The 24,569-nt window shown below is 37.6% G+C and overlaps 2 protein-coding genes across 4 annotated transcripts in view; one reads left to right on the top strand and one right to left on the bottom strand.

Annotated features, from left to right (window-relative positions):
- The window catches only part of LOC139773387 (alkaline phosphatase), a 174,055-nt gene that overhangs the window by 88,664 nt on the left and 60,822 nt on the right, over positions 1 to 24,569 (top strand). The window lies entirely within an intron of this gene.
- Positions 1 to 24,569, bottom strand: part of LOC139773388 (caspase-1) — a 33,832-nt gene that overhangs the window by 6,413 nt on the left and 2,850 nt on the right. For all 3 annotated transcript variants that reach the window (XM_071707807.1, XM_071707810.1, XM_071707809.1), the window contains exons 2-4: positions 22,374 to 22,621; positions 8,249 to 8,424; positions 3,109 to 3,229 (exon numbers count right to left, since the gene is read on the bottom strand). In XM_071707807.1, the coding sequence (XP_071563908.1) occupies positions 3,109 to 3,229; positions 8,249 to 8,424; positions 22,374 to 22,621 (545 nt within the window). The remainder of the gene's footprint in view (positions 1 to 3,108; positions 3,230 to 8,248; positions 8,425 to 22,373; positions 22,622 to 24,569) is intronic.

Below are 24,569 nucleotides of genomic sequence, written 5' to 3'. Positions count from 1 at the left end.
TACATTGCTATCGTATGATATATTGAGCTATTGTAATCGTATTTAGGTTGAATGCTAGATTCAGTTCGATTCGAGACAGTATTACGAGCGCGCGTGTATCGATTTATCAGTTGACTGATTGACGTTCTCGCTAGACACCACGTTGTTGTTCCTCATTGGTGTGCGTGCACCACTGTCAACACAAATTCTCGCACTCCATTAGTAACAGCAAGTCAAATGTTTGCACGCAAGCGGAAACCGCGCGAAAATGTACGTGTTGTATTATGCGGGTACCGTCGTCGATGCTCGCTCAAAGCATTCGCTTTTAGTGACCTTTTTAGCGAGTGATTTTCAATCGTGTTAAACACGAAGATGCGTGCTGCGAATGCAGCTCTGAAAACGGTCGTAACTATTGAGATTCTACTGACAAGGGAACGGTCGAAACTGTCCCGATTTTGATGGGCTTTGCATATATTGTAGAGAATGTAGAGCATAAAAAAATATTAAACCCATATTTTTTAGTTGTTTATCTCAACGTTTAGGGGTTGAAACAAAATAACGGATTTTTTCATTTTTAGCGAATATCCTGAAAATATGAGGTACTTATATGAAAAAATGTTTTATATAAAAGTTTTATGTTTTATACATGAGTTTTATATATTTTATATTTTTTATAACGGTGTTTGGGGGGTTGCCGTTGTTGTATACGGTGTGGGGTTAGATATCTTTCCCCCCTAAATACCATTCGCGACTGTCATGAGATTTGACGTAAGCTCTTTCTGACGAAGAATAGGCTCTTGAAAATTTGTACCTGGAGATCCCTGTAGTAGGAGGAAGTTGTCATGTCGAATTACGAGAAATTGTAAATACAGCGAGGCAATCAAACACACAATGATCTGTATAATAATTGGAAATTTCAAAGAACAGCTGGCTCATATCGGAGGCATTGAGTTGCAAATAATATTGGTTTACATTCATTAACCGAGTTTCGGTCGGCATGGAAGCAGAAGAGCGTTAGGAGGCAAGGTGTAATCGAGGAATTGGCGCAGATTACCTATACATCACGCGGGCGTACCGTTCGCGATGCCTGCATTATTCAGAATAAGCAGCTTATGACGCTATAGAATCTCGAACGTGTGCCAGAAGAAGAAGCTTAATTCGCATTCGCCATATCCGTTTATTGTTTAGTAATCGAGTATATATCTCGTTAATACTTGATATCTTTCGCTCGGCGGAGTACGAAAACTGGCACGGAAATGCATTTCAATGAAATTATCGTCGGGAATTTGAGCGTCGCCAGGCGCTTCAGGAAGGCATTCGCGACGAACACAAAGAGCAGTAAGAAATATAAGTGAGGATGCGAGGGAATGATACGTAATAAATGTGCAATAGGTATCTCGGTATAACGCGTCAAATTTAAAGACGGATTTTTTTGATGGACGAACAAGATTCCTCGACAACAGAAATTTGATAGAAAGATATATCTCCTAATTTCTCATATTTCACTTAACATCGTTGAACATTTAAGTATAAATTTTGATGTTACAAATTAACGGTCAAATCTTAAATTGGGTACTTTCTAACAATAAGCTTAATTGATTTTCGAAGCAGGAAAGATTGGGAAAATATTGCATGTTCTCTTTGGTGGCTTCCATGTTTAACTTGATAGATTGTATAATTTCGTTTTGCGTAGAGTTCGACGAGTGTGATTTATCGAGTATCTTTGCAAATGCTCCCAATATGTCTATGTTACACGTACTAATGATGCAGGTTACCTAAAGGCTTGAAATTTGAGTAAACATCCTCATTAGCGAGTACTGTGCACGAGGCCATTCATTATTTGCATAGCTTCAGTCAAGCGGTGAGCATCATTATTTTTTCAACCACTCTCTATTATCCAGATTATACAGGTCTATGTATTATTCACATTTTCAACATCATAACATATATAATAACGCATAACGTATAGAAATAAAAAATAATCAGAGGTCTTCTTACATCGATCGATTTGTTATTAATATTAAATCATAGTTAATTTTTTACTAGCAAAGAAAAGAGGGTCAAATTTATAGAAACCATCTCTTTCTATGATTTCACATCGCAAACATAAAAAATTATTTTGAATATGCATCATTTGTATTAATACATATTATTATGTCTATTTTTTATTATTTTGAGAGAAGTTCTAGTTTATCTCCGCCACTCTGGTATATCTATATATGCCACTCTAGTATAAATAGTTCATTCAACTTGCATCGCTTACAAATGACGATAATAATTTCATTCACGTAATTATAATTCCTTGTCGCCAAAGTTTCAAACGGATATCAGGTAAATGCTTACACCAGAAAATTGAATGGAAAAGCATGTCGGGAAATATATAGTCCGACTGGATTATCCGCGCGCGACGGTCCTATAACTCTTCGTCACACTGAAACGCCGCTTTCGTTCAGATTCCCTGCATTATCTTGGGACGGGCTGTATCGAAATGGAGCTTACGCGTGCATTTATACGCGATAGCAGCTACTCGATGTAACTGTTTGTACGTATAAAGTGATTCAGAATTATCGTATGCTCTCCCCTTCTAATTTCTAGATTTATATAAATAAATGAAACAAAATCGATGCTGTTCAAAGAAAATTGTGAGACGAAGATATGATGCATGTACAGATAGGGTAATAGGGTATCTAGAATACTTTTCGTAGACATGAAAAAGAATTGGACGATATAATTTTTTGCTTACTTATCGTATGTAATGAGTGGAAGCAAATGAGTATCACCGTAACTATACGTAGCTTCTAGCTTGAATAAATTGAATTAAATTTTTCTTAATAATCTAATGATTAAGCATTGATTAAGCATTTTGCGTTCAATTTATTGAAAGTAACTTTCTAAGTTCTGAATTTTTTCTTATAAATTCTGTTTATAAGAAAATATTACTGTGCATAATCCAATTTTTTTAACGCGTACTTCTAATTTTTAAATATTTATTATTGTTCAACGAAATAATACCAGCATTTACTAATAAAAACTTTTGGTTCAGTAACTTCTTTGCAGGTATTCACAAATTAGAATTAGGTGGATAAAAGTTCTGTAGCCTTCTGTACTTACGCACATGCCTGTACATACCGTCATAAGTAGAGTACGCGACCATGATATCTGCATAGGCGGGTATAGTGTACGTAGTTCTCTTGCTATCTGTTTCATGCATGACTTTCACCCCTTTGTCCAGTTGCACCCCGCGGCATGCCTGCGGAAAAGAAAAATGCGCGAGTGAGCGACGATACTAGATTTTCCCGGCACGTAAAAGATGCATGGGATCCGCGACGGTGCAAGATTTCCTCCATGCAAAAGCGTTCCGCGAATTGTTTAACATGCTTCAATGTGGCGTCGTAATCCGATTCGCGAAATTATTAAAACATTCACGAAACGAGAGACGTGCAATATCTACATGTATGGGCCTCAATCGGCGAACATACAAGTCCGATTTCAGTTACGTTACTGTAATTCTTCAAAGTGTTACTTATACATATGTATAAAACTGAATAACCTATATCTATATCTTTCGCGCGTTCCAGATTCTCGTTGTGTTTAACACGGAAAAATCAATATGCAACATGAGTCGTTATCGGCTGTTTAATTAAATAAACATGAAACTACATAAACATGAAAAAGAGTTGCAATACAGATATTATAAAATATTCAGTCCTTCGGAAGCAATATTCAATCCGTAATCATAATATCAACAAAAATATCGGAACATAATAAACTGTTAGATTATTAATTTCAATATCTCCCGTTTCGACTTTTGAATCGAACGCACATTACTCTCAATCGCACGTACTAAAACAATTAATTAATCCTTATTTCGACAATCTGTTCTTCTAACGCAGACAAGCAAATGTTATTTATGGAGTGCTGCATTTTTTTTTAAATATTTTTGCTTAACATGTAACATTTAAATTATTAAATTAATTTTTAATAACAGACTTATTTAATTATTTCAGATTTAAATAACCGATACACGTATTTTTGTGTTATTTAAATAGTAATTTACACTGTATTGTCAATGATTTGAGAGAAATTGATAAGCTACAGCTTCTATATTCCTCTTGCACAGCAGATCTTGTTTCCTCTGACGAAAATTATACAGTTACAGTAAAAACGGCGCAACGACCGTTTGATATATTAAAGAGCTAAATATTTAATGGCCAACAGCCAAGTGCTGCAATTGCTTTTCTTTGGAACGGTAAACTGGTAATAGAACGTACGAGACAATTACACGCAGATCTATTGATGTTTACAGCGTCGTTAACGAAAGACGAGCGACTCGAACCGAAGCGCAGCAAGAAATATCGAGGCTACTTACTTGAGGCTGCCGTGGCTGCACACAGCTTTCAAGTGTACAGAAAATGGCGCGTTAGTTTCGATAGATAACGCAGCCAGAATTTGTGCGTCCATACAATTTACATCGCTCGCAATTTACAATAATCTCATATCTGTATATAATTCCTGTATTATAACTCTCCATCACATCTCTATCACGTTAAAATTTCATATGGGTATCGGGCGAATCATTAACTCGCAATTGATTATAGCCGCGTTTACATAGAAACAAATTGGTTAGATATATGTTTATACGTTGAGAGAGGACACTCATCCAGATTTGCTCTCGAAATAATCGATTCGACCGATTTTGGCGTGAGTCTAAGATAATTGAGTCTTGCGAATTATTATCCATTTTAGGCTTTCGAATGCACGCGTGCGCATTTGAGACCCGAGACCAAATTATTAATCATTTCGATCGTTACGAGCGCTAACTTTATCGCGCTCATTTATCCCCGTCGCGCTTTATCTTTGGGATCATCGATCCTCTAACTCTATTTGGGACGGAAGCAGTAATTTCGAAAGATATCCGGTGAGTTGGTCTTCCGGTCTTTTTTCTTTTGTGACAAAGTAAATTACAATCATTGTCGGAATAGTTGTTCTTGATGGATCGTCCCCGAACTATCTCCGCAATTTTTTCGCGACTGATATACCAATCGGCGATTTTATATGACCGAAAGCTACTTACAAGTAGTTTTTATAAAGATATGCAGGAATGAATTCTCGCTTTTCTCTGATATTTGATAAAATATTTCTGTTGCGTTCCATTTTTTCCCCCAAGATATTGGAAATTAGATTTTCCTATATACAGAGTTACCACCTTTTCTTTAACAGAAATCGAGACTTTTAATTAGAAAGAAGGGAGTAAGTTTAATAAATAGAAACATTTACAAGTATGCATAGTATCTATGTTTTATCTTTTCATCAGTATGGCTTTTTATTCTAATATTTATCCATTTTAGTGACATGTAGAAAAATACTCGCTCCACAAATGCGTTAGATGATGGAATGCTTAAAGCACAAGATATATTTAACAATTGATAAATCACATAGCTTTTTTTCCTTTACAATTTTTAAAGATATTTACCCACTTTTGATCAATACTGATATCTTCAGCAGAAATATTTAGTAATATTGGTTTTACATTATAGTTCCTGCTTACATGGAGAAAACAAAGTCATAAAATGACTGTCAAAATAATTTAAAACTTCTGCTCTCTAAAATTCGGGACATTCAGCGTCCCGGCTGTCATCCTGTCGGGACGCGGGACAAATATTGAAAAATCGGGACGAGTGGCAACCCTGCCTGTATGTATAATAATTTATTAACTTCAGCTACAACCAGGAAGTGAACTTGGTTTACAAAAAAATTCTTAAATCCCACTCATACCATATATACACTACTAAATTTATCATTCACACATAACGCATTGTACAGCCTAACCAACTACTCTACTTTCTAACCTTCTAATTTTCACTTTTTTTTTTACTAATTTTTCCTTATAAACTTTCACCAGTATCTTTGTTTTGGTGGTGTCCAACTCATCACTCCATAATCTTACTAATCTTTCCACACAATTTTTACCTAATTTAATAAAGCAATCCCTAGTCCACCTATACTCCTTAACATAATGGTTTAAGTCATTCCTACCTTGAAGAAAATTGGGATAAACAGGACATAGGCGATAGTGTAAGAGCTCTGATAAGCCCTGCCTGTATGTATAATTCTAATGTCACATAATTGTACACGTCACCTCAGATAAATGTGACTGTATAGCTCATATCTCACAATGGAATTATATCGCCTATATCTTTTTTTCTGTCACTTGAATATGTATACGCGCGTATAAATGTCACGCGTGAATATAAAAGCGATAATAACATGCGTAGAAGAACGCGTGTTTCCACCATTTAAAATATTCGAGCATTCGGCCGACTAAACATTTGCACATCGAGCGGGCGCGGAAAGCGAGCATGACGGAAATGCTCGCGGACAAAATAATGGAAAGGAGAAAAAAATGGAAAAGAGGGGAAAAAAACAAATGTATAGAATATTGCGCGACACGAATAGCTCCGCTCGGCAGTTTTTAATTCGGCCGGTGGCCGAAATCCCCGAAACGATGCACGCCGCTCGCATTACTTTGGGAATTATGCAAATAACAGTTTTTGCCACCGTTCTCTTTCTCCGGCGAGGATGGACGGGGAGTAATCTTAATTACTGCAGCATTTCTAGCGCGCGAACAGTTTCCATTACATCGCAGAATGCACATATTTCATTGGCTGCGCCCGCTAAAAACCCGACGGTGCACTAATGTGCGCGAGCCCGCAAATCCCTCGGAGATCGTCGTGAGGCAGATAAATGGGGAGTGTCTCTAAATGGAAAACGATCTCGGTAGGATTATGCCCGGAGAAAGAATTAGATCTAGCGCGGCATTGTTGTCGGAATTACAGCGCGGCTGCGTCAACCTGATGCATTTTTGAAACGCGGATGATCGTCGCAATTATATGCCATCCCCCGTTGCGACACGATGGTCCTATTTACAGTTGACTCCCTCTTTCCGTGACTCTCGCGGAATGGCCATCCATTCTGGTATCATCAGTTTCGACGTCGTCTATTCCCATCCGTTAGAACACAATTACAGAAAAATCAGAAGAAAACTTTGCCATTACAGTCTTAATGAAAAATACGCGGGTAATGGATATCGATAATGGGTATTATAACCTGTTTCTTAGAAGAATTAGAAACGGTGAAACGCAAGTTAAAATTATTAAACTATCTCTCCCGTCTTTGAATAGCGAGTCAATCAAAATCAAGAGTTATCAAATATTTGATTATATTTGTTAAACTCTTAACGTAATAGCAAGAGCGATATCCATGTCGGTTATCCTGATTGGAAAAGCGAAAAAAATCATTTTACAAAAATTGACGTACAGAGTAATTGAGAACTATCGTTATTTGTTTTACTTTTATGTCATCTATTCTAAAAAATCAAATTTAAATCTATATATACGAGTAAAACAAATAGCGATAGTTCTTGGCCACTCTGTATGTCAAATTTGTAAAATAATGTAATGATTTTTTTCGTTTTTCCGATCAGGATAACCGACATGGATATCGCTCTTGCTATTACATTACGTTACGAGCGCACGGAATATACAATCGCATTTAACTAAATTTATATCTGCCGCGCAAGAATATTGTATATCAAAACCAACCGGAAAACGTAATAATCTTTTTTTTCGCTTTCGCGTTTTGTTAGTCCCTCTAACGTTATTAAAATACAACTGGATTTTCGTGAAACACAAATGTGGACAATGCAAAAATCATAGGAATGATTCTACACGATACGCATTTTTTATTAGGTATCTTAAATAAATTATCTATCGGATAATTTGAATGTGCATCAAACTTTGATTCAGCACGAAAACATTCACACCGCGCAGTACACTTATAAATTTAAATAATATAAGCCAATATAATTGTAGCGAAAGTATTTGTGCGAATAAAGAAGATTTCGATATCTTTGCGGGCCATTTCGCTAAGGCAAACTATGAAAAGAAAGGTATCCAAGTACGAGAGCCGCGCCTATCCTGAAAAGCACAATTAACTTCAACACCAGGCTGTACAATAGCCTATATTAACCCATAAATCACTTCACATGATCCGTATAAATCTCTCGCGAATTACTCAGCATGTAACATCGCTTAGACAGTTCACTTGGGATGATCCATCACTTGGGCGATCGTCCGCAGTGAACGAAAGTGGAAAGTGGCTTCTCTTCTTCGCGGAATCGCTCATTGTTCGCCGCGAACACACGGGTAGCGTATACGTACGATTCATCCGCTCGATTCTTGTACACGGCAGATCTGTTAGATAGGCGTACCTGAATGAAGAACAACTTCGGCTTCCCGGCCAGGCTGGAGCATCGATCGCCCGTGAAGGGAGCCCACAGCATATCGACTGGATACAGGCTGTCGATCGAATGCAATAGACCCGATTCGCCGTGTGACATTGCGACCACGATCAGGCAGTCGGCATCCGTGTGGTCTTCCGTAGCGGCTTTAATGAAAGGATTAATTAATTCCTCGCGGTGGACGCTAATAGTCGTCGGACGCGGTCTGGCCTAATAGCCTGTGCACAAACAAACTATGTCGAGGTGAGATTGTGCAGATACTGTTCTATTCGCTGCATTGCGAATTTCCTCCCGGCGCGGCGGCGGGTCGAAAACGCTATACGGACGGCTGTACGTGCAGCTTCCGGGTTTGCGCGACGCGGCATTAAAGGAATTAAATGAAGTTTCCTCGAAGTAAAATTGCACCAAGTAATTTATTATTAAGGCCCACTAAACAAGTTGTAACCGTGAATCATGGGACAGTTAAGAATTATATCTAGCTCTTTTTACGATGTACATTGAAAGGTAAATGAATTTTCTTGAATTGCGTTATATGAGAAGTAAAACTGAGAGTATTAAAACAAAACATTTTATTCAGATGACGTGCCATTAAGTGGAATGCTTTTGTCTTTTAAAAATAGGAAAAAAAGAACAGTATACAAAATCATCCCAGCAATTATAAAACGAATTGCTTTTATGGAACAGAATATAGGTCGTACGGTCCGTTTTCGTTTTTAGAGAGCATGAAAATAATCAGTCTTTTTTCCGGTTTCGGTAAAATTGGCTCTGTGCTTTTGAACGCTTTTGTGTAGGAGATTAATTGCGAATAGATATAAACGTTCACTTTATAATAAATGTTCGTAATTATTTCGTCGTTTATATGTCGCCTGCGTGAAATAAAAATTTTTATTACGCAAAACCAGCTATGTATTATTCTCTCTTTCTCTTTCTTTTCTCTCTCTCTCTCTCTCTCTCTCTCTCTCTCTCATCATAGCTTTATAATTTTTGTGAAGTCTTAATAAAATGGTCAGATATTGCATTCTTTTCAAAACAAAATCGCCGGAGCAGAGACGTATGTAATTTTCGTGAGACGGTTTTAATGAAAAGATTAATTAATTCTGCATCTAGGATAACAACATTAGAGGTTGTTTATTATAATGAACATATTATGATGTTCACAGCAGATATCAGTGATTACAGCGCTGTGGTTGTTATTTTATCAGAACGAAATAATGGTAAACCGTGTGAAAGAAGCAATATTTTTTTCCTTTCTCCATGTTGTCGGGGGGAAAAAAAATGTAAAACTACACGTAAACAATAGAGAACTTGGTGGATATGCATAAAAAATTCTTTTTATGCCACCGTATGCACGTACCGTTGTTGTATAACCGTGCAGTATCGTGAACGTGTAATATTTTCAGATATTGCCGTTTTTACTATTTCCACGTTTCCATCGTGTTATCAATCTTGTTTGTTACGATTCTATTTTCGTAGTGGTTCGTTTGATTTTTATTATGACAGGATTCTTTTCAGCGGCTCATTTTACTCTTTTTCTTATCACAATCAAATCGTATGAGCGAAATTCACGTATCTCTAAATTTTATAGCGGAATCATGAATATGCAAAAATATCGCCTAATATACCATATAACAAAAGAAAGCACATCGTTTACGTATTGGGAATAATATGTTGGATTATATCAGTGCTTATTCTTCTTTCCATTATTAATTACTTATCCTTTACCACATAAAACAAACGCTTTAAAATAATAAAATGTAAAATATATATTTATTTTAGTATTACTTTATGAAAGTTTATCCACAGGAATTTAATCCTTTCTCCATTTTTCTGAAAATCCAAGAATTTGCGAGTGTATTCTCTCTTCTATTTCCGCCTGGTGCGCGCTCTTTCCTTTTCTTTCTCTTTTCTCTTTTCACGAAATTAAACATTATTTACTTTTTTCCACCGTTGGAAACTAGCAAATTAAATTTATACATGATAAAATTATTGAACATTTTGATCGTGACTCTTTTTTCGACTTTTACGTAGAAATTTGCCTTTATTTTTTTAAAGTCTACGCAGAAAAGTCACTGATGCGTAGTGGATCCCAAAAGACCCTTCTCAACCCTTCGCCAGAAACATCGATCTTTGTTTTCGAGCGAAAACGTTATGCCCAACGACGGTCGATAATCCAATTAATCCGCACTGCCTCGGTCCGGCAATCCTGCGGCGCTGGTGTAATTAAGGAGTTGGATATAAACCGTATAAAAGGCATGGGGAGCTGCAAAATCGACGTGCGGCATATTCAGCTCGTAAGTTACACATGATGTGCGGGCAGGAAAATGTTTCGCAAAAAACTTTGTGTGATTACGTGAAATGACGCTGCCGTTTCCTCTGAGGGACGCATTTCCCTCTGAATTTGCCGTGGACCGTAACAGAAATTTACTCGGGCTTCTCACGATCCCGTTTGAAGAAGAAAAAGAATTTTATATCACGTGAAGAAATCATCATAGTACCGTCCTGCACATGTAACGATCATGTAGCTACCATTGGCTTAATGTCGTTAGATATAAAAAAATAATCAAGTAAAATACCCCTTACGCGGTAGGTAATTATCTGATATTATCTCTCGTGACCGTAGCGTTGTTTCTCTTGTGTTCGTTAACTACCGTCTGTACCCTTTGTTACTTATTTTCGAGTAAAGAAAGGAAAAATTTACTATAAACTGGTCGATGAACCTCATTATACAATATTCATATTTCTTGTAATTTTCTCTTCATGCCAACTATTTTCAATTATTTTAATCCTTTCACGATGCCTTAGGAAATAAAGATTGATTATTGTAATGTTAGAATTACAAGAAAATATGCATTAAAAATGTATTATACTTTTTACGGAAAATTTATTCAAAATTTGATTAACTAGATTTATAATGTAATAATAACAACAATAATAATACTCTATATTGTTAATGTACAAAATCAGTAAGTTTTATAATTCCAATAAGAGACATAAAGAAAATACCACAACCCAATGCATGGATTGAAAATAATAACAATTTTGCTGCTCCATTGAACTTCATTCGCTAGCATATCATCTATCAAAAACCATATCCATGAACAAACACGAACTACGAGCATTCTCTCCCGTTTTGACTCTGTCATAATTCAAGGTGGCCCCGACGTGTAGATATCGCCGTCGTTCGAGCGAAGTATAAATCGCCCGAACCCGAAGTAACAGTCGGCGCGTTGTAAATTCAGCTCGGTGTACAGTGCAGCGGTACATGAGCAGTTAACAACTCGATGAAGCTCTTGCTAATAATATTCTAGCGAAATATTATATCCGATGAAGGTGCGGGCGATGGGTTGCCCCTCGCGTTCGATCGATATAGCCACGACGCGCGCTATAAATTCGAAAGTTTAATACCAGCGCTGGCTGATAGTTCTCGGTAAGTGGAACCAACCCCGCATGGCGAGTGTGCGGGATGAACTGGATATCTCTCGTATCTTCTCTCCACCAGACCGGTACCAGACCGGAGGTCACATCGGGAAAGAGTACCGTTTGTTTCGACGTCGAGATATAAATGGAACGAATGGTCTTGAAAATGAAGAGATATTCTATAAAGTCATTTGGACAAAGTTTTGTAATCTTTACGGCTAATAATGCGCTGACGTCGCGGATGTTATATATTAACAAGTATCGAGATAAGTTTACTCGCCGAGATGTTTAGCAGCGACAGGCAGAGAGATACGAAGAGACGCGCCTTCCATTTAGAGTTTTGATGAGGAAAATTCAGTGTTCGAGTAATCTGTATTCAAGGGAAGGTTCACGATGCTTGGCTGTGCACCTCGGGAAGATTGGCGAGTATGCTCGGTGAGATAGGTGCGAAATACTCGCGCGGAATATGCGAACAGTGGCGACGTCATCCTTTCATGTTACAAGACTGGAGAAGGTGTGAATTACGTGAATTAAGAGATACGAATAATTATGGTGTATCCGCGGGTAGTCGCGGCCGCATGAGTTGTTCGAGAAACGTGACAGAATTGCATGGTTGACACATTTTCCGACAATATCTGCGTTCCTCGATTTTGTTTTAGTCTAAAGGGGAATTGAATTTGTTGACGTGTTTACCTCACGAGCTTTATACTTGAAATTTTGAAGACGCGAGTCTCAAAGAATATGTACTCTACATAGCTGTTTCTATGGATAATGATATATGCATAAGATTGTTGTTTAAACTGTTTTTTATTTTTAAATCCTTTGATCAATTTAAAATTAATTTATGAGAGCTGAGATTAACATTATTTTTCCAAAAAACTGAATTGATTAAATCCAGAACTTTTAACTTTATATAAATGATAAATACGATTAACAACAAATTTTTATTTCCTGAAAATGTGAAAGATAATTTAGTTTTATATTTTACAATTTTATGAATATATATTTTAATTAAGCCTTTTGAAGTAGTAGTTTATATTCCATTATATGAATTTTATATCTCTTATTAAAAGAATTAACACGTGCCTGCGTTTTTGCTCGATATTAAACATTTATATACAGAAATTATTAAATTATATAAAAATTATTTATTAGATATATGAAAAATATTTATTTTGCAAAAACTTCAATATCAGGCATTTTGTTTTAAAATATATTTAAAAATTAAATATTATTTATTATATTTATTTAATTGATTGATTGATTCGTTTATTTTCTTCCCCTTAGGGTTTGAAAGGCGTTTTTTAAAGGAACGTTCCCAAACCTTTTACATTTACATCCATCACTTCTCTCCACTGCCTTATTAATTTTATTTAAATTCTTATTTATATTGAATCACATGTCATATACACTTTTTGGTTACAAAGTGTTGCTAAAAGTAATAAATTTTGAAATAACAGATCAAACATACTTTATAGATATCCGTGAGAAAAACGCAAAGATAAAATTATTGTATATTATAACATTTAAAACGTAAAGACAAATTTTTATGTACGCATATACGCGTGTCTCGTTTCTTTTTATTTAATAAAAAAGTACGTATATATATTACACATTTTACATATAAAATAATAGGTTAAATTTCTTCTTACCTAATATTTTTTAATGAAGATATATTTGAATTAAAATTGTAGAAAGGATCGCTACAAGTTATCAATGAAATATCGATGCTGAATAAATGAAATCTGCGTATAAACGAGTAATATGCATCAGGTAGATTATACTAAGGAAATGCAAATAGTTACACACCAAGTTTTAAACTCGTTACACTTAAACGGGCTCGGTAAGGTTCAGGATTACTTCACTTTACGGCGCTATTCCACCCTTCGCCTAATTATTCATCTAATTATTCATTTTACCATCGAAAGCGTTCTTGAATAGCCGGGAAATTCTTTACGTTCAGTCTGCTTAAATTATACATTGAAAATCAAATAAACGCCCTTTTGAACGAAACTGAAAATTATTAACTATCAAGGATTGAAATCAGTATCCTATATAAAAAAAGGCATGTTAAGTCGATAGTCGAATTTATTGTTGCCGCTTTTCCGCGATGCTGATTGGTTTTCTCGCTGCGCTTACTTCATTTGCAGCTGTCATCGTATATTTTGACAGTTGTGTGTATCAAGAAATTAATAGTGTAATAGTAATAGCATAATGTTAAAGCTAAATAGCGCGCGCGAAGCGCGCGTCTGTGGTGCTAGTTTAAAAAATAACCGATAACATTTTTCAATTTTATTTAATATAGCTAGAAAAAACGATTAAATTACGATTAAATGTAATTAAATAAAAACTTTTTAATTATTTTAAGCTTACATACTTTTTTGTGTTAAAACTTTTCATCCTAGAAATACGTTGCTCGTAAGCGCATTGGACAAGTTGTTAAATCCCTCTCTATCTTGCCATTTATTATAAATAAATCTAACGCGAGCCTCGTCGAGATTATCGTTTATCTTTGCGCGTGGATGATCAAACGGAAATAGAACGAATATCATTTTATTGGGAAAATATAGGCAGTAAAGCGATAATAGATTAATATTCTCGCGCTTTTGATGTAACGCTAATGCACGCGAGTTTTGGATGAATTCCCCGCAGGAGGAAGAAAAATAGATTGCGCAGATAGTGTAAGCAATGTAAAATCCGCGAAAATATCTATCGGCGTTGATCAGTGGCATAATTCTTCATTTTGCTTCCGTTTTATATTAATAGTTGATTCTGATTGAGTCGCGACAACATCTCATTTCGTGCTGAATATACAGAGAGTTACATTTATATAAATTGTAAAGTATGTAAGAGTAATATATGACATTATTTGATTGTTTACGTACACGGTCTATCGACCAAAATTTTAATTAATATAAATGACAAGGGCAATATTTTAATATTTGGAATTTGTATATATCTTTTCTGTGGAATTAAAATTATTTCTTTCATAATTATTATTTACCCAAAATTTATCTTTCGACATAAAATGTTGGCGATAAAACGCCGAAAATAAAAATTTATTTTCCAAAATTTATTGAAGAAGGAGAGGGAAACTTTTTTATGAATATGATGGAAGTTGACAATGGTTGTCGAAACGCTTCTAGAAAAGAAACCTGCGTTTCCGCTTGACGTGCTAGGCTGACGATAGAATTTGTGGTACATTTTACGATCCTGCTTTATCGAGCCAAAACGGTTTTGTTGACAAAGAGTAACTCGCGTGGACATAAGTCGCAAGAATCGCTCGCGAGTATTTCTCCCGTTTCTGACGTCACGTTTCGACCCGGCTTATGTGGATATTGACGACTCTTAAGGCGAATAAGCTACCGGTGTAACCGGATAAGAGCTGAGTTATTGTGTAATTGAGTTTCATATCGTGCTTCGCGTAATTCGAAAAGGTAGCTTACGTATCTTCGCCCTTTTCGTTCGCTTTATATTCCGGGGGGAATAATACGTTAGGTGGAAATTCAACGCCGCTGATGCTTCTCTTGTTCTCCGGAAGATCATCTTGGCTATTTTTTAATCCGTTGCGCGTTAAAGCATTACAGTCCCGAATTCCCGAGCTGCGCGATGTGGTAACATTATTACCCCGAGGCCAATCTTGCCTCGTAACGCGCGCACGATTTTACGCTTTTGTATACAGATAAAATAGAGAAGAGCAGAGAGCGCTCGTTCTCGGCTACGTATGTTCGATCACATGGCATTTGAGGATTAATATCGCATTTATGGTACACAATGGAAGGTTATCTCAAGCACGTGAAATGTTTGTTAATCGCGGTATTTTTTTCACTTCGTATATTTCTTACAGAATTTTACTGCAATTCTCCGTATTATTATATGTATGCGCAGTTAATTGTATTATCATTAGATCGTACTCCACGTATATACGCGCTTTTAATAAATTATTTGTTATGAATACGAGATGTTTCTCGTGATAATATTGCTAAAGTAGGAGCGATCAATGTACTCGTCAATATCGCTGATATTTTCATGAATAAATTTGGTATTATTTAAGTCAATTATGCGCATTCATTAAGCATTGCTATATAAATAGCGAGTGCTATCAATATTTTTAATTTTACAACTTTTTTAATGTCATTATCGACCGTTATTTATTTCTTAGAGAAATATTTTTTATGCTGAGATAAAAGCAATTTAGTTTTAAAGTTAAGTCCATCATACTTCAACACTTATGTGAAAGCGTTATTTGATCATAGAATTTTGATATTTAATATACAAGCAAACGAATTTAAAGTTTATTATTAATTAAATAATGGATGCAAAATATAATTGCGTACTATTCACGATGAAATTGTTTTGAAAATTTCTCTTACTAGTAGATTATACGAATATACGTTTGAAATGCGATTCCTGTCTAAATATAATTTCCAAGTTCTAAATATAATTTCTATTACAGCTGTTTTTGTTAGCGACGATTAGATATATATCTCAGGTACAATTTAATGAAATTTTATTCTGGAAATTCCTTGAACAAAAATTTTAAAGAAATGAGACAACATTAATAAATTATGAAATCGTATAATTATTGTGATAAAATAAACTGTTTAATTATCTACAGTCAAATCTATATTTAAATTCTAACATGGTAATGTTATCTGTCACAATTTTTCTTCTATCTCATAATATACAATGAATATAATGAATTAGAGTAGGTAATCTACAAGCGAATTAGCAAACGACGGTTTTCAATAATTTTTTCAACATCCTTGAGTGTTCTTTCTTGAAAGCTTCTCGGAAACGGGGAGAGTATTCTTGTTTTATTACCGGTAAGAAACCCTCTCCGCAATATCGAGCGGTCCGTGCAAATTGCGGGCAATCATTCTTTCGAAACGTGCAAAAATCCCGCTGGCGGTCAGGATGACAAAACGGGGAAATCCGCAACGACGTGGCGAACTGCAGCTGGCAGCCTGGCAACGAATCTTTCTTGACAGAAGGCGACCCACGTGCGCGCGCGTGGAATTATTAAATCATGTTGTGTATTGTTATGCGCATCGCGGGTGATTGGCGCCATCGTGCTCCATCGATACACACCGGGATCGTCGCGTTCGCGGATGCGGTCCCGCGCTCTCGTGGTCGCCGCGTTCGAGATCATTGCATCGTGCTGCGCATTGTCGACTTCAACTGAATATCACGATTGTAATCAGACTCCAGCTGCACGCGCTACGCGGAATTTCGAAATACAAACAATTCGCGTGAATTTGTTTTTGTCCCTTCCTTCTCTCTCTCTCTCTCTCTCTCTCTCTCTCTCTCTCTCTCTCTCTCTCTCTCTCTCTCTCTCTCTCTCTCTCTCTCTCTCTCTCTCTCTCTCTCTCTCTCTCTCTCTCTCTCTCTCTTTCTCTCTTTCTCTCTCTCTCTCTCTCTTCCCTCTCTTTTTCTCGCTTTCTGTTTTTTACTTTTGCTTTTTGCGATCCCGACGTTTATGATGCCGCAGTGGCCGCGCATTGGTGAAACCGGAAATTGTCGCCAGTCGACTCGAAGCAACGTTGAATTTTTACAAGCAAAGTCTACATATCACAGTGCGCGCAGTATGTAAACTAACTTTTTCCAATCCATGGAGTAGGGTGACGCGGTATGACGGTGTGGGTTTCCTCGTCCTTTCTCTCGTTTACGAAATGTTTATTCACCATGAGAATCAAACTTGCAATTTGTAAGTATCTTCTTGAGCTGCAATTATTCCTTTTTTTGAGTTTGTATATTGGGAAATATTATAGAAAAACGTTATAGATATTTATTAAATTATTGTAAGTTATTGACATTGTAAAAAAGTAGATTTGAATACGATTTGTTCTCTTACCCGTTGGCTAGTACGCGTCATTATAATGATTTCCCGCTAATCTATTTTTTGAAGCAAGACACCATTATAGTGACTTCTTTCTAAATGGGTTTTTGAGATAAAAACGTTACTATAGTGAGAGAGCACCCAATGCTTGTTGTTATCAAGCAAGGATGTCTTTAATTATTTTTATCTGCATTTGTTTCATCGAAGGATCGTTCGCGTTTTTTAGTCGAAATTCTGCGACATAAGCGTTCAGTGGTATAGCTCCACGTCTAGCTCAGCCATGGTCAAAGGGTTAATATCATCTGTTTCGGACTTACGAAATTCCTAATTGTAATTCCTCAATATAGATTCAAAAGAAACATGATAATATACATACTTGCTAAACATGGAAGTTTAAGTAGGTCTTACAACTCTGATTGAAATTCAAAGTAATTTAGGATTGTACGGTACTGACTGAAATAGTGGAAGTAATTTATGATCTTACAAAGCAGGTAGGCAATAGAACTAGTTTAAGCATTACAGTCCAAAGTCAGAAGTGACTTAGCATTGAAATGGTCTAATATCGTATAATATAGACCGAAGTAGATGCAGTGGTGCGTTTTGCGCAATGTTAGAACGTGATTAAGTCACTGTATTATACGGAAGCGTGTGTAACACGAGGAAATATGTAACGCGGAAACTTCGAGCGTAGTAGTATGTTCTTACCCGAAGTAAAATATTCTCATTTCAAGATATCTGCGTTTGACGTATCGGCACAAGAAACGTACGTTTCGAGCGTATATAAACCCGTATATATATACGCCAATACGAAGTTATCGACTACCGCGCGTCGAAAAATAGCTGTCTTAACGAGTTTGTCAAGAAACGTACGGATCGCCAAACGGGAAGAAGTAAAATTCCGTCTATTCTGTTGGTGTATCGGAGTTACGCGGAGACGACATTAGCAGAGGGAACGACACTCGGCTCCTTCCTACGATAGCATCCACTTATCCGAAGTAGAATGTTCACGATGCTTGTACTTGACACGATAACTCCGAAAACCTATCTGCTCTTCGAGGACGCGTATATACATATATACAGTCCTTTCCGCGCAAGGCTGCTGCCGGCTGCAACTTGGGTAAGTGGATGCCGCCGCCGCGTTGACGAGCCTGTCAAGGGACGCTATCGCGACAGGTATCGCGCTTTTCGGCAGAGAAGTGTCGACAAACATCGAGAGTGCTTTACGTGCCGGCGCATCGTCGCGCGCGCTCGCGCCGCGCCGCACCGCGTCGCCGTTTGCGGGAGTCGCACAAATGTTTACCTGCAGTCTTCCGCCGCAATATCTTGCGATTGCGGCCGTACGGCAGGCTGCCGTCGGCAGCGTGTGGCGAAATCGGAAAGACGGCGACGAAACGTGCCGTCGCGTGTGCCGTCGCATGTGTCGCGTTACTCCGCAGTGTGACATCTGCCACGCCGGCACACCGGGCACACTCGACTGCGACGCGGAAGAAGTTTGTTTTTGGCAAAAGCGGTCAAAAAATTCGCGACGAGAGAAGAAAAGCGTACGGGCGAACGGTCCGCGTCCCGCGTCGCGTCCATTCCGCCCGGCGATTTCCTCGTTGATTCCAGCAGCGCATATGGAGAATCCGACTTTATTTTCCACTCGATTAAACGCTACTTGGAATGTATCTGTTGTTCAGCGAAATCCAAGACCCGTTAAACGTTCTGAATACGTCGGTAATTTTATATTGATAAGACCGGAACGCTATCTAGCAATAGCAACTCGATCCACTGAACATCGATTTTAACGAATATATCGAGTTTCTGTTTATTAATCTCGAGGCTTATGTAAGCTCTAATTTCTATCTGGTTTGTGATAATTGTTTTATGTATTATTTTGTAAAGTAATTATTTTAGGAGCTATGGAATTCTCAGTCTCGCGAAAGTAATTTATGAAGGCAATTTATTGAAGTAATGATAATTTGTCAAAAGGCATTTATTCTCTGTTCCTCCATCTCTTTTTCTCTCAAGTTAAGCTGAAGCCAATATCCATTTTTTTATGATGTTTTATACACTAAGTATACTTGTTGAAGTACAGCATTGCGAAATCAATGCGCTATGAAGTAATCAATTATCAGCAATTTTCTGCGAACAAGTTTAATCCTCACTTTATGACCATTAATTACCTTTATAGCCTCTGTTAAATGGAGTTTGAAAGATATGCGCTTTCTTCGCGGAGAACGAGACTTGATACATCTCCGCGATAGAAAGCTTCAATTTACATTTTCTGCTCTCTCATCTATAACCGTAATATCGTAAATATTTATAAATAAATAACTTTCTGAATTATATTTATTTTTCGAGTCTTATCGAATAGCATTTCCGGCCTTTTCTAGCACCTGATGCTTTTCCTATCGATCAAGTTAGTATATGTTAAAAAAAAAACTTTATATAGATTTGATAGACAATTTTCTCTATATTTAGACCATGATATCTTATCGTTTTATCGCACCGTGACAATCTAGATGAGAAGTAAGAATCATTGATACAAGAGGAGAAAAACGGCGGCAGTGCAACGTGTACCTCTCGCATTGCTGGCTGATAAATGGGAAGAAAAGAAGAAAAGCCGGAGCTACAACGACACGCGGACCGTTTCAATTGAAAAGTTCGGTCCTCATTCGGCAGTCGATTCGCGTTCGTGAAACTTCTGAAAAGAGGAAACCCGCTCGCTTCGGCTTACGTGGAACGCTGCCAGACAAAATTAAAGCATTGATACCGGCGGGGTGCAATGGTAGCCCCGCGCAAAGTACGAAGCGGCGCAGTTTATTTATGCGACAGCACAGTTATAACATGCGCCCTGACCGCAGCTTCCCAAAGTAAACGAACGCGCTCTCTTCCGATACACCCGGTACTTTCGACTCGGTAATCGAATACGTGTAAAGTCTATCGGCAAGAGAGAATCCGACCGGATTTTCCTGCTTCCGAGTTTACCGCCGTTGTTTCCCTCATATCGGCGGAAAGCGGAGTTTGAGGAAAGTCTGCTTTAGTTGCTCCCGAGGGAAGTAGTGAACGAAAATTTGCTACAAAATTTTGTGTGTGAGTGAGTGTGTGTGTGTGTTTGTGTGTGTGCAGCCAAGTTTTGGCGTTCTCTCTTCTTATATTTTTCTTCGTATCAACTCGACTGACAGATTTGTCTCGTACAGCCAGCAGCGTTTGTTATCTGCTCGAAATTTAAGTCTCGTGAGACTAGTACTTGTAGTAATACTTTTTGTTTATCTTACTAGATGTTTTATATGCTCTCTCTCTCGAATTATATCATTTGCGGAAGCGAAAAGCCTCCGAATGCATGGATGCTACACGATCGCGCGACGGTTAGAATTTCGAAGCGAGTGGTAAATGAATATGGCTTGATAGAGCGCATCGTGTCGCGCTCTGAGACGAAGGCGCGAAAACTTTTCTTATCCAGCGCGAAGTTCCGTAATCATCGGACTTTCCGCCTCACTTTCCGCGGCACCTGCCGCAGCCGTATTCACGAGATTGCTTTGTTAGTTATTTGTGAGGAACTCGGTTCACTGCGACGAATAGACGTTTAATGAGCTCGTTCCGTTGTAAAATGTTTGTATAACTTATCGCTGGGTTTCCTTCATCGACGCCCATCATTATCCGCTTCGCGTTAACCGCCACAATCTAACCCGCTCGTCTGCTCGGGGGGCTCTACAAAGAATCCATCGGCAATTATCAATGCACTTGGTGGAAAGCTTTCTCGCTTTTGTAGACGCAGTGCCATTAGGCGAGCGGAAGATTATTAATGTGTGGGTAGCTGGTTATAAATTTTATAAAAGTAATCGTACGACAAATGACAACTTTGACTTTCCGATAACCATCAATCCAATCACCAGTGCTCGAGACTTTTTTTATTTATAGGCCTGCATCGGAATTTTTCATTTTTCGCTTATTTGTAAAATTAAAAATAGAGATTGGACTGGTACATTTATTTAATGGACTGCGGGTCACTATACTATATCATATCAAAAGGATTTTTAGGAAAATTCCATTTTGTGATTTAATCACGAAGATATCGAGCGTTAATAAAGTGGATAAAATTGTTTTCTCATGAACTTTTTCCCTTTCAAACGATAATTAAGTTTAAATTCTTTAAAAAGTTTGCAATTAAAAAAGTAAGGGGGATTTCTCAGGCACTTCGTATTTTTTCTATCACCGCAGTGTCCCGAGCGTCCGGGACTTTTTTATTTACATGCTTGCATTGGAATTTTTCATTTTTCGCTTATTTATAAAATTAAATTGGACCAGTACATTTATTTAATGGATTGCGAGTCGCTATGCTATATCATATCGAATGGATTTTTAGGAAAATTCCATTTTGTGATTTAATCACGAAGATATCAAGTGTTAAAAAAGTAGATGAAATTGTTTTCTCATGAACTTTTTCCCCTTCAAACGATAATTAAGTTCAAATTCTTTAAAAAGTTTACGATTAAAAAGTAAGGGGGATTTCTCAGGCACTCCGTATTTTCTCTCCATCTTGAGAAAACTATCGCTTTGTTACGATGAGAGACAGAACGAAAGTGCGCTCATTGTAGAGAGATAAGAAAATAATAAGAGATGGTACACAGAGAGCTAACGATGTGGTTGCGACAGCCTGCAATATTGCGAATGAACAGAAATAATGATATCGTCCTCTTTGTTTCTGCTATTTTTTCAAACGGAAGCCGTTCGCGTTCATTATCCAAGTAGTACTCAGGGCATCGTCATCTATCTGTTTGATCTGTCATTGAGCTAGTGATGCGTAACAAAGTGTGACGATTACAAGTAGCCGGATTACAGAAATGCTATACTTACTCGACTGTAAGACCGTGGTTATAGTTTTAACTGTCGGATTTTTACAAGTTCGAACGTCGAACCCGAGCTTGCCTAATGAAACCTCGAGGTCGTCGGTGTCCTTCATGGAGCCCGTTCGCGTGGCCATGTTCTTGAACTCAACATGGTTTATTATAAGCGCCACTCCTCTTCTTTTATGCCTCATATTGTATTCTTCAGCGGACGGATCGAAATTGATTTTCACAGCTTGTCGGGCATCGATCAAGTCCCTGTTAAAAAAATTACAATACCCTGAGAAGTTATTTAGAGATATTAATTTAGAGATATTTAATAATAGATATCTCTAAATTAATTTAGAGGTATTTAATAATGACAGAGTTAATAGAGAATATTAAAAGTGTATCTTATTATTTAAAGCCGACACGTTGATATATAATAATTTGAAGGCGAAACATAACACAGGAAATTCATTTTACTTCAAAATAACAATGGTTGACATCTTTTGAAATTATAATTAAGTTCGTGGTGACTGCAACATTACACTCTCGTTATCTTATCATAGAAAGTTGTTAATGTTATATCGAAGCGCTGAATACTAAAGCGAATGCTTAACTTCGCGGTCCTATTTCGTTAATTAATGTTGGAAATAACGTTCTGCGGTATTGTCTTAGAATATGTTGAAGTGTCTGAACCTGAACTTTTCACGGGTTTTGATATGGTTTGGACGAAATAGCGTAGATAAAGAAATTTACTGCTATACGTTGCACGAGATGCGAGAAACAAATGATTCCGTAGTTCCGCCATTAATAACACAACGGAGCTGCAGAACGAAATGAGCGGAACTCAGTATAGTTATTTATATCTTGGATGGATCTTAATTAAATTTTATTTTCTCCGTAGAAAAACGTGTTTCAAAGCAGAATTATTGTATTAATATTAACGTTTTTCTCTTCTTGACACTTTACTGCAAATTAAAACACTCGATACCACGAATCGCAAATGTTATAAGTCGTAAAAATCATCATTTTTATGAAGAAACTTACGGAAGAGAAGATAATAGTGGAATATTTTACATAAAACGAAGAAAAAGAATGAAAATGTTGAAGGCTGTGGTGAATGCTCGAGTTTCGTTCTCAATAGACTAATTACCGCGGATTATTCTCGCGGTGTGCGTTTATTTAAGAAAATGCAATACTTCTATTATCCTTTATAATTTTTCGATATCTTGGTGCATTAAAGAAATTCGTATAAGCGCGTACATTAACTAGAGTATGTTGCGCACAAGGAAATAAAGACAAAGAGAAATAAGTACGCGACATTGCGGGCGGAATAAATGTCAGTAGCATTTAGTTCAACGTCTCTTTGTGTAGTTGGTGTAATTAGGCGGTAGCTAGTTGTAGAATTCCGACTTGAGGACAGTCGCAAATAGATGGCTCGGGCAATGCGCGGCAAGGGAGAAAGGACGACGAGCGAAAAAGGGAGGAAGAAACGGGCGTATCCGGAACGTTTTGCCTCTTTGCGGTTGGTTTTGGGGGCGGGGGGAGGGAAATATCGGAGCATTTCTCTTCTTAAAGCGAGGCAGACGGCAAAAGAGGACCTTACCCGGAAAAGTGCACCCGGTCTACTTCGTACTTTCCGCTCACGTGCGCTTACGCAGACGGATATCCTGTTTAGCCGAGGGACTTGGGCAACGCCGCGGCGGGATCATACCATGGTCAATTTAATTTCAACTTAGATCGCAATCGAGAACTTCCGCTGCGATTCGACGGCGTTTTATCGTGCGGGAGCCTTGCCCTCGACTTTCCGCGGCTCTCGCACGTACGCGCGATCCAACTTTCGCGAGTTACCGCGATTACGACTGCTCCGGAGTCCGGATCGGGCCGGCTACACCGGTCGAAAGTAAATCGGTGGTATTATTGTACAGAATAGCGCGAGGATGCGGAGCCTGCGGGAGTAGAACTGCCTGAGCCCCGTTGAACTGAATGGACCGTAAACTCGAAGCGTTTAATCCTCGCGCGGTTAGGTGCGTGCTCTTAAAAGTTCTGACAAGCCACGGGCCAGATATAGCATATAGACACTGCGCTATAATTTTAAGAATATGTGTATTAAATTTAGGCAATAGGTACCTGCACTAAATTTAATTTCTAGTGGATTGAAAATAAGAGTGGGATTATTTGTAAGACATCTTGCTCTATTTAAGAAGGAAATAATTTTCTA

This window comes from Temnothorax nylanderi, unplaced genomic scaffold, assembly GCF_030848795.1.
Source record: "Temnothorax nylanderi isolate EJ_2023f unplaced genomic scaffold, tnyl_v1.0 TNYL_tig0061_pilon, whole genome shotgun sequence".
NCBI lineage: Eukaryota > Metazoa > Arthropoda > Insecta > Hymenoptera > Formicidae > Temnothorax > Temnothorax nylanderi.
Note: the sequence above shows the minus strand (reverse complement) of the source record. Positions and strands in the feature narration are given on the sequence as shown.